The sequence below is a fragment of the Hyperoodon ampullatus genome (genome assembly GCF_949752795.1).
Source record: "Hyperoodon ampullatus genome assembly, chromosome: 9".
Taxonomy (NCBI): domain Eukaryota; kingdom Metazoa; phylum Chordata; class Mammalia; order Artiodactyla; family Ziphiidae; genus Hyperoodon; species Hyperoodon ampullatus.
In genome coordinates this window covers 28829223-28848070 of record NC_136922.1, presented here as the reverse complement: position 1 = coordinate 28848070, position 18848 = coordinate 28829223, and the positions used below count along the sequence as shown (strand labels likewise).

The 18848-nt window shown below is 36.0% G+C and overlaps 1 protein-coding gene across 1 annotated transcript in view; it reads left to right on the top strand.

The window, feature by feature from the left end:
• SEMA3E (semaphorin 3E) overlaps window positions 1–18848 on the top strand; it is a gene marked incomplete at both ends in the record, with an annotated part of 260253 nt that overhangs the window by 144392 nt on the left and 97013 nt on the right. Inside the window, one exon of the mRNA XM_079711567.1 lies at window positions 6710–6870. Coding sequence (XP_079567693.1) covers window positions 6710–6870 — 161 coding nt within the window. The remainder of the gene's footprint in view (window positions 1–6709; window positions 6871–18848) is intronic.

Here is an 18848-nt window from a genome sequence, read left to right as displayed (position 1 = left end):
TAGCTTTCTTCCACTTAATCTTTCAGGTCTCTGCCTTCATAGTGCACCATGCTTTACTACTACCATTCTCCTCACCTGCTTATAATATATATATATTTTTTCTCCATACCTTTTATTCAGCTTTTGCCCCCTGCTGGCAATTATGCACATCAAAACCGATTGGTATTTTTAAAATAAATCCAGTCATGTACTTGCTCTTAAAACCTTTGAGGGCCTTTCCATTACATTTAGAATAACATGTCCTAGTTTACAAGGCCCCAAAGGAATGTTGAATGAAGGACACAGAGTGGTCCCAGGTCAGGGTCCCTCTGGCCTGCAGGCTCAGCTTCGGAAGCTGTTCACTTAGGACTTGCTCCTTTGGCCTCCACTGGAATAAAATGTAATTAAACATTTAGGAGGCAATCAAAAATTGTTAAATCATTGACTTTTATAGAGTATCACTTTATATTCTATGATTTGTTCAGTTCAATGATTTAAGTATGTGCACTCACACACATACAGTACATGCATGGGCAGTGATTCTGTGTAACCTTTGTCCCATGGTGTCCTTGTGCTCGTGGAAGAGTTCAGAGACCTGTAAGGCAGAATATCGTGTATAACACTGAATAATGATAACTTATATAAGATAGGAATATAAGGAATATTAAAATTCTGACACTATTATTTTTCTTGACCGAGGAAATAAAAGGCTGTTTAATGCCTAGGCTATTCATGTGTACTTTTGAACGTTTTCTGCTTTTTTTGGAAGCAGTTTATGATTAAAAGTTTGAACACCACAATGCCTGTTGTGGACCTTTGACTTGTAAGATAGAAATCTGAAAGTTCAGAAGGTGCCTGAAAGGCTGGCCACAGTCCATTGCTGGAAATACCAATTAGGAAGCCCTGTTTACACTTTTAAAAAAGTTAATTACTTATTTCTTTACCAGGCTGTTTCAACATTATTACAAGCCACTAGTGAGTATTGATCAGGTCTGTCAAAATCATCAAAGCATGTAGTTAGAAACCTTTTCCTTTGGAATTGTTAAGAAGCTGAAGAAATTTCTAACCTTTATTTCTACATTTCATTTTCTTTAATAATGCTGACTTTGTGTGTGATTCAATATTTTATTGTTGAATTAACTTTAAGACATTGAATAAAAGAATTGATTTGGAAAATAATAAAAAGTTTAAAGTCCTGGGTCTCAGGAAGTCACTACTTTGCAGGTGACTGGTAGAAGTATGTTCAAAAAAGGAAACACCCATCCCTAGGAGATCTATTTTTTGTTTGAGAACTTAAAAATATGTACTCTCTCCTCCCCCATCTTGTACATGGATGTGTGGAATTTAAATATATTTTGACAAAGTGAGGAGAACTGTCTCTATAATGTATTGATGTCAGTGAGTTTTAAAACTATTTCCCCTGCAGTTTTAAAAGAAAGACCATGAGAGGAAATGACTAAATCCTCTGAGTATGCCTTCATTGACAGCTGATAATTAGCAGGCAGCTTAGCAATAATAATTAGTTCCCTCTTGAGAAAATTTCCGGATGAACCCTGAGATGGTGCATCCCAGTTTAGTCTTGTTTCTTTGTCCACTGCCTCCCCCAAGTAATTCGTGTTATTTTTAGAGTAGGAAGAACTCAAGATGAGCTTCCTACATTTACCGGAGTCAGCACTGTCCATTATTTGCACTGTGTTTTCTGGAGATTACCTGAGATTAGAGTTTCTTTGTTCCCCTTTTCCTGTATGTTTTCTGATTCTTTCATCTAAGCAGCTTGCAGCAGTGCAGAGGGAGAAATAGGTCAGCCACTGCTTGGTAAATACACCAAGTCCACGGACTATAATTTGGTGCTAAGACCACTATTATGACTTAAAATGGTGGCTCTAAAACTAAAATGAGGAAATATTCTTAAAGAAGGAGGGAAGCTTCCTGCTTGAGGTTTTTGTTTTGTTTTGTTTGCCTAAGTATATACCAAAAAATTTTTCAGTTCATTTTGAAACTCTATCACAAGTTATCTACACACATTTCAGTTTTCTTAGAGTAAGATGTATAAAACTGAAAATGTCACCAATTAATAAAGCAACATGAACACGTCTGTAGTTATTTGAGACAGCTTTTTAAATACATATGAAAGGTAATTAAAATTAAAATTGATATTAACCTAAATTTTCCTCTTGATGTTCTTGCTGTTGAATTGTTTTGAATTATATCAATCACAGCTATTGAATATTGGGAAAACCTTCCGTTTTACTTTATTATTAATGTCAAGCTCTGCAAAAATGTATTCAAGTTCAGAAACATTATAATCCCTTAATAGACTAGACTTTTCTTAGTTGCTTCTATAGGGAGTTTTCTATATAAGGTTATGGAGTCACTGTTTATAAGGAACAAGCTTTTAACAAGTCAGACAATCTTGATGCTCCTTGTCTCTGGGGACCAGAATTGGGGATGACTAAGCTCTGTGTGTATACAGTGGTGATAAACACACCATCTCACATGGATCATTAATAGCAAAGCTCTCCAGTCAACCGCTTATTCAAATTTTGGCACCACCATTGACCAAATAACCTTAGCTGTGCACTGAATCTCTTAAAAACTCTCTTTTTGCAATTAGAAAACAGAGGTAGTTGTAGGTCCTACCTCGTGGAAGTGCCCATGATTAAATGAGATGTTTAGCCAAATATCTGGGCAACCCTGATCTAGTCAAGTTGAGACCTAAAGTTCATCATCACATCAGGCAGTACTCTTAAGCAATTGATATAGTTTTTCTCCTGTATTATAGTGACTTTTAATTTGAATTTTAAGAAGCCTGGGGTCAATTTTGATACTCACTTTAACAGTGTATAGGATATTAGAGAATAACTTGAACTTAATAGCATTTATTCCAGCGTTCCCATCTTATTTTCTTTGTTTTTTATTGCCCTTCATCTTAGCACCCCTAGCAATATATTCGTTTGTTCAACTGAATATATTTGTATGAGTCATCTCAGATCCTTTTTGGAAAGATGCAAGTTAAATAATCAAATAAATAAAAGTAGAAAATTAGAGTTAGTATTAAAGCATAAATAAGCACAACCTTTAAAAAATGTTTCTATTTTAGAATGCCTCTGTGTCCGTTATTCCAGATATATGTCTAAAACACAAATATTTACGCATAACAGGTACTTGTAACCTTTCCTGACTTAAAGTCGAGGATGTTGGAGAATCACAGACAATGGTTAGTGCCTTGATTCTGAAATTTCCACTGAAAAGCCTGAACTTCTTAGGAATCAGTCGTTGGCATTATTCTGTTGGGTGGTGATCGTCAAAGTGGAGAGTTGCAGAAACATTCAATGCACAGCTCTCATACTGGGAACATGTTTAAAGAAAACTGCAGTCTATTTATTGGATCTTATATTTTTAAAAAATGTTAGGAATTATCCCAGGAAGTGTCTTCATAAGTGAAATGGAATTTCTTAACTTACTGCCTAAGGCATGTACATGATATTCAATTTTATTTATCCAGACATATCTTGGCAACAATTTCCTCTGAGGTGATATGAATGAATCAAAATAAATTAGTTCCAAAATTCCTGATACCCTAAAAGTATTCCCTGACCCTATAATCATTTAAATGTATGAAAAGTAATAAATGAATATTTTAACTACTTCCTTTTAGGCAAGCTTAAATAAGGGTCGTGGGATATGTAGACTTGTTCACTGATCACTCCCTCCATTTGTTAAGATTCCAGAAAATATAGATTCAGCACTGTACTTTGAAAGGCCATAAAATATCTGTGGTTGGGTTTGTTTATTTTTTTTAACAATGTTTTATCACCTCCATTTCAGAAATGCAATTTAGTCAAAGAATTAATAATTTTGAGTGTACAAGGGTGATTAACATGTGAGGAAACCAATCTAAAGAGGATAAGTGGTTGTTCATAGTTACTCAGGTAATTAATGACAAAGTGAAGACCAGAACCTGGCTCTTCAGATTCTCAGCCTACAGGACTTTCATATGGCATATACATCTGTTGTACTTTAATTCTCATTTTTTTTTTTTTTTTTTTTTGTAATTTGAGTGATTTTTCGTTGTAATAGTATATAGCTGTAGGATAGTCATTTATTCTCTGGGCACCTGAGTTTCTTCATAAGTAAAATAAAGGACAGTGGCAATTCAAACAGTTCCACTGTGGTTGTTTACTGTGGTGGAAAAAAAAATTGATACATGTAAAGGCTGTAAGAAATGAACAGTTAAAAAATTTGCATTTGTTGAAATTTTTCCCTTTACATTTTCCAGTCTACATCTCCATAGGAACATGAGTTCATCTTTGTGGTCTCATGGGATAGACTTCGTCATAGCGATGGGAAGATGGGTCAGAATAAAATTTGATTAGAAGAAAAGAAGACTGATGGGCCAGTAGTTAGTCTCTATTACTGACAAAGAAACAGGAACAATGACCTTTAGACTATAAAAATTATAGTAAGCATAGTATGCATTGCAGAAGTTGGCAAGTCATAAAAACAAGTAGAAGTTTTGATGTCTATATCTCTATGTATATACAGAGGTAATGAGGTCCTAATGACTCATTGGGAAAAAGCAAGGTCATTCCATCCCTAGATGGAATTCATTTATGGAGTGCCTCCTTTACTGGTTGAGCTGCCTCTCTTTCCAATTCATACTTTTAAAAATTGACACTGACTACTCCACTGTGGCAACACTTTAGGGTAGCGCCCCAGGTTTGATTCCTTTCCTGGCTTTCTCTCATTTTCCAGCCAACTTATTGTCCTAAGCTTTGTACATTACTGTGTTTGGTAAGTCTGTAGTTTAGAGACCTGCTAATTCTAGCTAGTGTATAACCATTCTTTGAACAGTTGAATCTTTTCAGATAATGATTTCACCATGCATAAAGCTTGAGGAATTTTACCAACATACTATAGAATAACTGGGGAGACTTTTCTGGAAAATACTCCACTTAGCAGCCCTGATGTAAAATCATAAGTGATTACATGTGAAGACAAGGTGTAATGGCAGTGGAGCGCTCTGATTTATATTTTTGTTATAGTATTGAATCCTTAAAATACGCATCTCTGTTTGTGAATGCCTAGTTAGGAAGGAAAACAATGTGATTCTACCTTGGCAAAATTACTGATTGGGAAAAATTTGTCTTCCAGGATTCAAGAACCCCTAATCTCTCAAATTCCTATTTTCATCTTCCCTAAATAAAGCACCTTATTATTATTTCCATCTTTCCCTCAAAACTTTAATTTCTTTATTTAGGTGAATGGTCAAATGATTCAGTATCACAAGTTTTACCTTTATAAATGATAATTTGATGTTAGCACAATTGGTTGTTTTAACTAAAGGTTTAAAGTTAGCCCCATTCCACAAAACTCTGGACATCAGCAGTTTCAGAGTAGAGAAATAGAAGTTAATACATTCGTAATAGAGAGGAAAAGATACTTCATTTCTCTTTTCTCAGAAATAGGCAGTGTAAGAGTGGGCAAAGTGCTATAGATTTTCATATTTCATGCTGCTGTCTGGGTCTGAGTGTTCTGGTTACCAGTATTTCACCTTCTTTGTCAGATGCATTAGGAGCTGACTTTTGGGAAATGAAGTTATCTTCTAACTTGTCAATATTTCCAAGGAGCCTCTTTAAGAAATCTTCAGCATGCAGGGTTTCGTATTAATTCTGTCTCATCCTCAAAGGCTCTCACATTATCATTTACCAACCTTAACTGGTGAACTGCCATATGCAATTAAATAGCTTCAACAAACAAACAAATACACACATATGAGAGGTTTGCCAGATTCTGGCTTTCTAAAATTAAATGTATGTTAACTAAAACAAATAATTTGTAATTTCTGAAGTAGGGGTGAATGCATAAACACCAGCCCAAATCACAGTGGTAGAAAGTAGATCCCCATCAGTTTTAACAGTCATTCCCACTGTACTGAATACTACCACATTAACAACCCTGATAGTTTCCATTCTTGGACAATTTGATTTTGGAAGCGACCTTCAAAACCAGTTTCAAGTGGAAACATTTTTTCTGAGTTGTTGTTCACCTGGAATTAAATGGACTTGCTTTGGGAATATTTATTGTAGAATTGGGATTTTTGTTATACATAGAAAAGTAAATATAAAAGTCATAATGGAATGACTTTTCTGTGTAGCCTTGACATTAAAGTTTGTGAAAAATAATTCTTTCTGTGTTTAAAAACATAGGATATTTACCTTACCTATTAAGTTGAATCAAAGCTTTTCAATTAATAAACTTGTAAAAGATGTTAATTTGTGCATATCACAACTTATTTCCATTGTACTTTTTTTTACACCCTGAACAAATATTTAAATTTTTTTTCCAGTTTTATTGAATTATAGTTGATGTATAATGTATTAGTTTAAGGTTATGACATATTGATTTGATATATGTACATATCAAGAAATGCTTACCACAATAAGTTTAATTAATATCCATCACCTGACATAGTTAGAATATTTTTCTGTTGATTCGAACTTTTAAGATCTACTATCTTAGCAATTTTCAAATACACAACTAAGTATTGTTGATGCACTATACATTTTTAATTTTTTTGAGTAATAAAATTTAAAGACTTTGTATTTATGATAAAATGAATGTTAACTGCACAGTATTAACAGGTATGAAAATAGAGCCATGAGAAAAGTGTTATAAAGGTATTTGTATTTTCTCTTGTGTTTAGTGTACATTTTCTTTTGCATTTCAGAGCTCTTGGATCTAAACAGAACGTCAGTCTTTCATAGCCCTTTTGGATTTCTTGATCTCCAGACAATGCTACTGGATGAATATCAAGAGAGACTCTTCGTGGGAGGCAAGGATCTTGTGTATTCCCTCAGCTTAGAACACATCAGCAGCGACTATAGAGAGGTATGGAAACAGCAAACTATATTTCAGGAGAGAAAGAAAAGGAGTAAGGGAGATATCTTCTTGCATGGGTGTTACTTGGATTAGATTTTTCATTGTCTTGGCCATTTAACATTCTGAGTGATAATATTATTGAAATAAATAAAATATTCATTAAAATCATTTTGAGAAAAAGTTATAAATGATGGAGAATGAACTTTTCTAGCACACCACGGATCTCTGTGTCCCCAGAAGACTTCTGATTGGTGCACTGGACGTTTCTCTTGCCTGATGGCCCTTGTCACCACACCCACTGTCCTGACACCTGGGTTTGGAATATGCTGATTTAAAGTGCCTTTAGGCCTTATTACTCCAGAAATCCCAGCCTGAAGAAATACGGATGTGTGAACTCAGTATAGCTAACTCATGTATTTCTGTTGGTAAGATCACTAATTCAGGTGGGTGCTTTTTTTTTTTTTTTTTTTTTTTTGCGGTACGCGGGCCTCTCACACTGCTGTGGCCTCTCCCGTTGCGGAACACAGGTTCCGGACGCACAGGCTCAGTGGCCACGGCTCACGGGCCCAGCCGCTCCGCGGCATGTGGGATCTTCCCGGACCGGGGCACGAACCCGTGTCCCCTGCATCGGCAGGCGGACTCTCAGCCACTGCGCCACCGGGGAAACCCCAGGTGGATGCTCTTTAAACCTGAAGGATTAAAGTATATTAAAATAGGCGAGCACCCAACTTTTCTGAGAAAGATAAACTGTAAGAAGAAAATGGTTCTTATAATCTATGCTTATAGAGTTGAATTGAGCTAATATGTTTCCAGAAATAGTGATATATCAACTTTATATAAAACATGAAGGGCTTCCCTGGTGGCACAGTGGTTGAGAGTCCGCCTGCCGATGCAGGGGACACGGGTTCGTGCCCCGGTCTGGGAAGATCCCACATGCCGCGGTGCGGCTAAGCCCGTGAGCCGTGGCCACTGAGCCTGCGCATCCGGAGCCTGTGCTCCGCAACGAGAGAGGCCACAACAGTGAGAGGCCCGCATACCGCAAAAAAAAAAAAAAAAAAAAGTTTATAGACCATAGGATATTTTTGGCATAAATGTATGTATTACATAATACATTTTCTTTAAAATTTACTTATTTATTTTTATGTTTGTCAAAATGTACAATGTCCATGTTTTTTAAAGTCATTTTTTAAAAATGTATCATAAAAAGCAGCATACCTTCATCCCTGACAGTTCCTCATCTCTAGAGGAAATCATGTAAAACTCTCATTTCTTCTGGTTCTTACCTCCATATGTCTAAATAACATTTGTGTACTGTTCTTTCTCACTATCATTAATTTTAGATAATATCTGTTGACTTTCTGTAAAGGCAGATGAGGATTTTAGCTTTCTTCTCTTGCAGTACCGTAGCTAAAATATCTGCACTATTTCACCAGCAACCCCTACTCATCTGCCCGGTCATCTTCCCAATAGAGCTGTACCACAACTTTTAGCTAAGTAATAACTATTTACATTATTATAATTGGGAAAATGGATCACAGTTCTTCCCGCCACCCCAGATGAAATATTTTCTCTTTGTTTCATTTGCTTAGATTACTTTTACTATTTTTTCACCAAACTTTCTACCAGAGTTCTTATACTCCTCTCAATATTGTAAACCATATGGCTTTCCAAATCAGTTTTTGCTTTTTAAATGAGATGCGTCCTTCCTGATTCTCTTGTCAGCCCAGAGTTGAACTTCACCATCATGCTGGAGTATCCCCTCAACCTCCCACTTGTATGATATTCTTTCGTAGTTTAGTCTGACATTTTACTGAAACACACCTTCAATTAGCTTGCTGAAGAAAGATCTGAAGTAAAATTTTGAGTTTTTTTTAATGTTTAAAAATAATATTTTTCAGACTCCACACAGAATTGGTAGATGAATGTAAAATTCTAGAATGAAAATCATTTGCTCTAGAATCTTGAGGATAGTGTTCCATTGTTTTCAGACTTCGAGTATAGCTGCAGAGAAGTGAGATACCATTCTAATTTCAAAATTTTATTTATAATCTGTTTCCTGCCACCCTGTTCCCCTAATCCTGTCCTCATGCCCTTCTATGTTTTAACATTTTCTCAAATTTTCTTTAAGGTTTGATCTGTTTTTCATTCACTGTGTTGAGACACAGTGGGCCTTCTGCAGGGGAAAGGCTTGGCCTTCAGCTCTGGAAAATGTTATTATTTCTTTGATGTTTTCCCTTCTTTTCCATTTTCCTCCTGACTCTCTTTCTGGGACTCCTATAAGGCAGAGTTTTGTTCTCAATTGTCTGGCCTGCTGTTTATTATACAGACGTTAAACGATTTCTCCTGATTTCATCCACACCCACACCTTTTCCCATTTTCAGAAGAGCCCTAGACTTCTAATTCCTGAGAATTTTTCAAGTTCTTTTTCATGAATCAGCTTGTTTATAGCTCCCTTCACCCTGCAGGCATTTAGATTTCAGCTTTTCTCGTGTGGAAAGCCAGTCAACACTTGTCAATGTGTTGTAGAACTTCCAAAATGTTGCTAATATTTCTTTGGCATCTCCACTCAAGTTCTATTTGTCCTTTTTGCATTATGCCCTTTGGCTACTATTTTAGTTGCAGGATGAAGTGGGGACACATAATGTGTTTAACTCTTTCCTTTTTTTTTCTATCATCCTTAATTTTATTTTCTCTGCAGTTCTCAAAAGAGATGATTGCTCTCTGTCTCTCTCAATGTCTATCTAAAATATATATTATAAAATTGAATATGTATTTATATATATAAAACATAAATATGCAATATTTGTATTATACACACACACATCATTTTTGGGGATTTTTTAATTGAAGTATTGTTGATTTCCAGTGTTTCAGATGTACAGCAAAGTGATTCAGTTATGTATATATGTGTATACATATATTCTTTTTCAGATTCTTTTCCATTATAGGTTATTACAAGATACTGAATATAGTTGCCTCTGCTATACAGTAGGACTTTGTTGTTTATCAACTTAATATATAGTAGTTTATATCTGCTAATCCCAAACTCCTAATTTATCTCTCCCCCCACTGCCTGTCCCTTCTGGTAACCATAAGTTTGTTTTCTATGTCTGTGAGTCTATTTCTGTTTTGTAAATAAGTTCATTTGTGTCATATTTTAGTTTCCACATATAACCGATATCATATGCTATTTGTCTTTCTCTGTCTGACTTCACTGAGTATAATAATCTCTAGGTCCATCCATGTTGCTACAAATGACATCATTTCATGAGTAATATTCCATCGTATATATATACTATATCTTCTTTATCCATTCATCTGCTGATAGACATTTAGGTTGTTTCCATGTCTTGGCTATTGTAAATAGTGCTGATGTGAACATTGGGGGGCATATGTCTTTTCAAATTCGAGTTTTCGTCTTTTCCAGGTATACACACATACATCTTTAAGACCATCAGTGACCTCCTTTTTCCAGGCAAATTCAATGGATTTTCCTCTCCCTTTTTTGGATGGTCATTTTCCTCCTAACTGTGGTGTTCACCACACGGCCCCCTTCTTTTTCTCTCGGGTAGATCATCTGCACACTCCAGTTCTTTGAAGGAATAGCTAAGCTAGGAGTGGTTAGAATGGGGGCCATGGAATAATCTCTGTTATGGGATGATTTCCTCCCCCAACCCCTAATTTATATGTTGAAGCCCTAACTCCCAGTCCTGAGAATGTGACTTTAAAGATGTGATTAAGTTAAAATGAGGCAATTAGGGTGGGCCTAATCCAGTCTGACTGGTGTTCTTATAAAAAGAGGAAATTTGGATACATTAAAGAGACATCAGGGATGTGTGCCCATAGAGGGAAGGCCATGTGAGGACACAGTGAGAAGGCAGCCATCCGCAGGCCAAGGAGAGGCCTCAGAAGAAACCAGACGTGCCAACACCTTGAACTTGGACTTCTAGCCTCCAGAACTATGAGAAAAGAAATTTCTGTTATTTAAGCCATCCAGTCTGTAACATTTTGTTATAGCAGCCATAGCAAACTAATAAAATCTCCATATTAAAATTATAAGTATGTGAATATGGAAAGATCCTTCAAGGGACCTGACACCCAGAAGATTAAGAATCTTTGCATTAAGGAAGTAGTTCTTAAATTGCTGTCCTTGGATCTGGATCCTGTAACTCTCATGGAGTGGGTCCCTGAAATCCACATTTATGACATGTTTTCTAGGTGACTTTTATGTACACAAAATCTCTTAACAGTTTTCCTGAGCCCTCCTCTCCTATGTGGAACTAAGGCCAGGAGTTAGCAGCTTCCCACTTTAATGTGATTCTGCTTTAGAGTAGGGGAAATTGAATAACCTACTTATCCTTTATTGTTTTGGCCTAATTGTACCCTGAGGCTTTTAATGCTAGAAAGACTGCTTTAATGGAGGAAATGACCTGTGAAGACTATATAAGGATAAGAAACCTGGAGAGTGATGAGTTTTTATGAACTGCATCTTAGGGAGCTAAATAGAATAGTATCTGGTTGTTGAAGCTTCAGGATTCCATCCAGCAAGGATGTCAAGGAAAGTAGCTATACAAATTATTAAATTGAATAACTTTGTTGCCTTCAAAGGTAAATCCTTGTTTTGTGGGGCCTGAAGTATATACAGTTTGCTGGGTCACTTCAGGAAATATAATTCAAACTTAAATTTCAAAATTGCCAACGCCCCTCCCAGGGCCACAAAAGGGCTGGATACTCGTGAGGAATTCTGAGATGTAAGCTGCATTAGCTCTGAGGTGACTTCATCCCACCTGCATTTGTTATTTTGTACTTTTCTTGCCTATTTCCACAGAATGATTAGCAATAAAACTCCACATAGACGTTCTGCATTTATTTTCAGTAACAGCAGAGTTAGACAAGGTCTACTTCATAGACAGTCTGTGTAAAAAAAAAGTAGACTTAAGAATGAGAGTTGGTGCCTCAGTGCTGTCCAGGCTCTGAAGATGTGATGTTTCTGCTTCTTGGCCACGCTCTTCTCCTGTCTCTCCTGGACCTTACTCCTTCAATTATTTACCTGTTCTTATATTTTTAATCTCTCCTGCTTTATCTCTGGGTTTCTTAACCTCAGTACTGTTGACATTTGGAATAAGTCCAGGTTGGAGCAGAGGGTGTCCTGTGCCATTGTAGGATGTTTAGCTGTATCCCTGGCTTCTATCCAATACACTCCAGTAGAATGCTACCCCTGAGTCATGACAATCAAAAAGTCTCCAGACACTGTCAGATACCCCCTGGGAGGCAGAATTACCTCAGGTCAGACCCCTGTGTCTAGCCCATCATTTTATAAGCAGGATACAGACCTCTCATTTAAAAAGTCCCACCATAAACATATATCTACTTGGTGCTACCACATCCCTGCTTCTTCCCCTGGGATCAGTCACCTGGGAAGAGTAGCCAAAGCCCATTTTCCCCACTTTCTCACTTTCCATTTATTTCTTAGTTTTTAATATCTTTTAAAATGTAATATGTGATACATAAAAGATATAAATAATGTAAATATGTTAGAAAGCATAATAATAAAATAAATACATATGAACTCACCACCCATCTCAAGGATGAAAATATCACCATTCCCACTGCAGATGCAGCTACCTTTTGTCTCCTGCCTCTTTTTTTGTTTTTTCTGTTTTTTCTGTTTTTCAAAAGTTTTAAAAATTATTTTGTCATAACGAGTGTTTTCCTATACAGTATATTGTTTAATGTTACTTCTTTTGAGCTACGTAAAAGTGATACACAATAGTATGTTGTAGTCTCCTGGGGCTGCTTTTGTGTTTTGTTTTATTCAGTATTAGTTATTAGAGTCAGTCGTGTTACTTGTAGCTCTACTTCCTTTGTAGGGATAGAAGAGTGAATTGGGAATACAAATTAGATTTCTAGGTTCGCATCCTGGCTCTGCATTTATAGCATTGGGTAAATTCCTTAATCCCTTTATGCTTTTACTTCGTCACTTGTTGAAGGGGACATGTTAGGCCTCTCCAAGGATGAAACTGAATTAATGTATGCAAAGGACCAAGAACCGTGCTTGGCACACATGTATAAGCTATGTATAAGCTATCTGTAAGCTCCTGTCATTCACTTTGGTTTGTATGTAATATGTTCCATCATATGAAGCCATCAGACAGCTTAATGCTCACTCTCCCATCACCAGGGGTACTCCTCTGCCTGACTTCTTCTACCTCCCTCCTTGTAAGTGAACGTACTCTTTCTCCTTTTATGAAACGCCATTCCATCTGCACACGCTCTGCATTCCAGTCTATTGACATTTCTCAAGGACTGGTTATCTTCTATCTTTTCTACATTATTGTTTTCTTTACAAAATCGGCAACAAATAGGGCTTTGTATATGGGTTCTCAACTTTTATATAGGTCATGGATCCACTTGGCAGTCTGGTGAAGCCTATGCACCCTAAATGCATTAAATAAATATGTAGGATTACAAAGTAAAATATTGAAAAAAGTTATTAAAATATAACTATGTTGAAATACAACTATCATTATATAAAAATAACAATTTCTAATATGAAAACATGTAGCTTCTTTATTAATATTAAATAAGAAGTCTTAGCAATAGTTCTCATAAGTACCATAATTTCAAATTGATGGTGAGTGTTAATAATATTTTGAGATACCTGCAGCAACTCTAAGTTAATATTAAAATATTTGTTATTTATCTTGGTTATTAAGCCACAGATACTATTAATAATACTGAGGTTAGTTTTCTACATTTATAAGATAGAAAAGCTAAATTTCAGTTAGAGGTTAGTGCAAATAATAATGTAATTTTTTTTCCAATCAAAGTTGGTACATTCCTTGAATTCTTTTTTCAGGCCCTAGTTAAGAACTCCTGCTCTACAATTTTCATCTTAGAAAGCATTTATTAAAATTTTGAGTAAAAATAAACATAAATTTCTCAGTTTAGCTGTGATAGGTCCTCAGGATCTACTCTTGTCTACCTTTTTGGTTTAATCTCCACTTGTTCACACCAATACATTGGCAGTCGGAGCACTTCTTTTTGCACTTTTTCTCTCAGCTTTATTGAGATATAATTGACATACAACACTGCGTATGTTTAAGGTGTATAACATGTTGATTTGATACACTTGTATATTGCAAAATGACCACCACCACAGCTTTACCTAACACCTCTGTCACATCATGTGATTCTCATCTTTCTTGTAGTGAGAACATTTAAGATCTACTTTCTTAGCAACTTTCAAGATATTATACAGTATTAACTATAATCACCATGCTGCACTTTAGGTCCCCAGAGCTTATGTGTCTTATAACTAGACGTTTTTACCCTTTGATCAACATCTTCTCATCTCCACCCATCCCCCCGCCCCAATCCTGCCTCTGGTAACTACCATTCTACTCTTCGTTCCAATGGAGTCAGCTTTTTTAGATTCCACATATAAGCGGTACCATACAGTATTTGTCTTTCTCTGTCTGACTTATTTCACTTACCACAATGCCCTCAAGTTTTATTCATATCGTTCTAAATGGCAGGATATCCTTCTTTCTCATGGCTGAATAATATTTCACCATGTGTATTTTTGTATGTATGTGTGTGTGTATATATACATACCACATTTTTTTTAATCCATTCATCCCTTGATGGACAGAGGTTGTTTGCATACCTTGGCTACTGTGAATAATTCTGCAGTGAATATGGGTGTGCAGAATATCTCTTTGACATTCAGTTTTCATTTCCTTTGGATATATATATCTAGAAGTAGCATTGCTGGATCATATGGTAGTTCTATTTTTAAATTTTTTGAGGAAACTCCATGTTGTTTTCTGTTGTAGCTGCACCAATTTACATTCCTACCAACAATGCTCAAGGGTTCCATTTTCTTCGCATCCTTGCCAACACTTATTATCTTTTGATTTGTTTGATAATAGCCTTTCAAACCGGTGTGAGGTACTAGCTCATTGTGGTTTTGATTTTTGTTTTCCTGATACGTAGTGATGTCAGTCACCTCTATTTGCTCTTTAATACTTCTTTATCCTTACATTTTCCTTCTTTGGACTAGGCTTCACACACATACCCAATTTTTGCTTTTGTTGCTTTAGCTATTTCCTTCCTCCTCTAAACTAGAATTGGAAAAGGTTCTCCCAGCCCTTCCTTATCCCTTGGTTTGATTTTGATTCCCATGTTGTATTAAAATTAGCTGTTTACTTATCAGTGTACTTTGTCAGTTGGATCCTTAAGAGTAGGTACTAAGTTGTATTCATCTTTGAAGATGTAGGCACACAAGGAATATAGACACTAAAAAGATGAAAGTGTCTGTTTCTAATATTGACATCGTCCAATAAATCTGTTCTCTTCAGTGTCTGCCCTCTTGCGAATCCCATTGTACTTATTGTAGAACCACTTTCAAACTAATTTTGTCTGCCTTCCACTCTCCCCCTCCCCAAGCACCTACCCACGTCTCCACTGGCAAACAGAGTAAGGAGCCTGTTTATAGTATGGTAATAGTTTTTACTTTGGATGAACGTTAATAATACCTAAGGATCTTGTAAATGTCTGTGCCTTGGCCTTTCCTCCAGAATAAAATGAGGAATAAGTAGTACTTTTTAAAACTCTCCAAGGTGATTGTAATGTACATTTAAAATTGTGATATACTAGAGTATTACATGTCCCTGCAAGCCCTAGGAAATACTATTCCTACATACAGGGCTAAATAAATAATTGTCTTATATATACAGTTGACCCTTGAACAACACAGGGGGTTAGGGGTGCTGACCCCCAAGAAGTTGAAAATCCAGGTATAACTTTACAGTTGGCCCCCCATATCCACAGTTACATGTCCGCAGATTCAACCAACGTCAGCGGATGGTGTAGTACTGTAGTGCATATTCACTGAAAAAAATCTGCATGTTAAGTGGACCCTTGCAGTTCAAACCCACATTGTTCAAGGATCAACTGTAATAATCAGAACTTACATCATGATACACACATAGGATTGATTTTTCCCATGCAATTTTGAGATAGATAAGAACTTACCATTTAATAGATTTACTGTATTATATTAGTTTTTTTTGATACTGACTTTGTTTTATAAATTAATTCATAGCATTTCCCAGGCTATGTAATGATACCTTCACACTGAAATTCTGCTCTCTTGTATCTAGGTCACATTCCTAAAAAACCCTTGACCCTCACTCAAAAATGGAAAAGTCAACCCTGGTGGTAAATCATACTCTTCAGTGTACAAATTCTACCCTTATTATTCCATTTGTTTTACCTCATATGAGAACCTCCTACCTGCCAAAAAAAAAAGGTTTCTTCTGCTCTCTTAAAAAGTCTCTAAAATCCACAGGTAATATGAGACTTAGATTAAACTCTGACCTCATCAGGAACTTTCTAAGAAATATTTTTTAAAACATTTTTTTTTTTCTTTTCACCTTTCTCTAAAGCCTTTTGGTACAGAAAGGTTTGGACTGAGCTAGAGGAAATCATTATTTGGGTGAAAAAATTGAAGTATCTTGAGACTCTGATCATAATGTGACAATAGCAGGACATTAGTATAGATCAGAAGACTTGGAAAGGGAAAGACAAACCTGTGCTGGTGGTCAGTTTTCACTTGATTTTCCTGTTTTCTTGTACAGCCTACATCTGTATCTGTCTCTTGAAATAAGCATTTATTTATGATGAAGCCCCAGGGTCTCTAAAATGGGATAGGACTATAGCCACAAGAATTCAAAGCTATCCATGTTTAAATTGGGTTTTTTTTTTTTTTTTGGCCGCACTGCATGGCATGCAGAACTTCCCTGATCAGGGATCAAAACCATGCCCCCTGCACTGGAAGCACGGAGTCTTAACTGCTGGACCACCGGGAAAGTCAAAAATCTTCATTAAATTTCCTTTCAGTAACTACTTAATTTTAAAATTATCATTTTGTATTGAGGAAGAACTTCCAATCTAGATCATTTGAAAAGGAATGTACCTGTTTCTTCTCATATCCTCCACCCCCAATTTATTTATAATTAGTGCAATATCAAGATGTGGCCAAAAGAGATAATGAAAGTTTATGATGTTATTATTAAATTCTCTAGTTAGCAGCTGTACACTCAGCAATATTAAATGTTATTTTTACATGATGCATAGTTGTTTGAACTTCAGTCTGGTGAAATTTAATTTGAGTTAAATCTAAGGGGATTTAAATATATGCATGCAAAATTAATGAGTTAAGTTTTTTTTAGCGTTAAACATGTAATTCATAAAAAACTAAATATGTATCTTAAAAATATGATCAAGAGGGCTTCCCTGGTGGCCCAGTGGTTGAGAGTCCGCCTGCCGATGCAGGGGACACGGGTTCGTACCCCAGTTCGGGAAGATCCCACATGCCGCAGAGCGGCTAGGCCCGCAAGCCATGGCTGCTGATCCTGCGCGTCCAGAGCCTGTGCTCCGCAACAGTGAGAGGCCCGCGTACTGCAAAATATAATATATATATATATATATATATATATATATATATATATATGATCAAGAAAGGGAAGCAAAGGAATAAATCCAAAACATCCTGGTATATTGCTAGCATTTAAGGAGCATTTAAGAGTAAAATTTACACAATTATTGAGTAATTCAAGCAATTCTTAAAAAGAGGATTTAAAAAAACTTTTCCTGTGACTCTAAAATATTTCAATAAAGTATGATAATATTTCAAAATGGTGAATAATAATATTAATTAGTAAACCAAAACTAGTAATGATTTAAAAATCCCTCTAGATATTACACAAAGTAAAGCTTTTTTCATATAGCACCTAACAATTATTGAAAACATTTTTGTGCTGTTTTCTGTATTCCATGAGAAAAATTTATTTCCTAATTCATATTTATCAGGTTTATTTGTATTACCATAAAGAAGCATTAGCCATGGTACCTTTATTTGTGTTTCTTTATTGGTTGAAAATTTGTCTTCATTCTTTCTGATCAACATTTCATTTCTAGAATGAGATATAATGGATCAACAGCTACATTTTTTTTTGATATTTGACCGAAAGAGCCAACAAATTATTTTTTGTTTTATTTTAGCTTATTTCCATTTGCAGATATTATAAGACCTTTTGAAAAGTAGCAGAATGTAATAGCAAAGAACACGTTTTATCGCCAGATTGCCTGAACTCCCGTATCTGGTCCAGCACTTAGGAGATGAGTGATCTTGGTCAGCTTATTCCATAACTCTATTTCTCAGTTTTCTCATCTGTAAAAGAGAGATAATCATAGTATTTATCTCACAGCTTTTATAAGACAATTTATTGACTTATTAGTTGCCTAGGCCAGTGCCTGAAACATAGTATTATCCAAATATTTGCTATCATGGTTATTATCTAAACAAGACATAGAATCAGCACATGATTCCTATGTGCTGCCATTTCTAACTGAGGTAGAAGAGTACTGCATATTTTTAGACACGATTCAACTAAGTTCCAGAAACAGTCATGGAGGTACGAAGTATGCAGAGATGAATAAAACAGTCCCTACCCTGAAATATTTCCAGTGCGATGGAGAAGATACATACATACACATCTGTCACAGGTAGCACAATTTGAATAGAACTATAACAAAGGCCCAAGTAAAATGCTAAGAAAGTATATAGAAGCTGGGAGTTGGGGTTTCCTGGAGGAGATATAATTTAAAATTGGACTTTGAATCGTAGATGGAATTTTGATTCACACCAATAGGTAGTGGGAACAGAGAGAGTACAGGGAAAAAGGTCAGATATTTTAGAGCACTTTGAAATAATGACTTGGCTGAAGTAGATAGGTGAGGTCGGGGCATGTGGGTATCAACAGGGTAGAGTGAGAGTTAAGGATGGAAATGGGGTTTAGACCAGATCCTGAAGAATACTGACTGCTGTGCTGTTGAAACTTAATCTTGCAGGCAATGCAGGACCCTGTGGAAGAGTCTGAATACGTGTATAACACAATCAGAATGGTAGTTCAGCATGA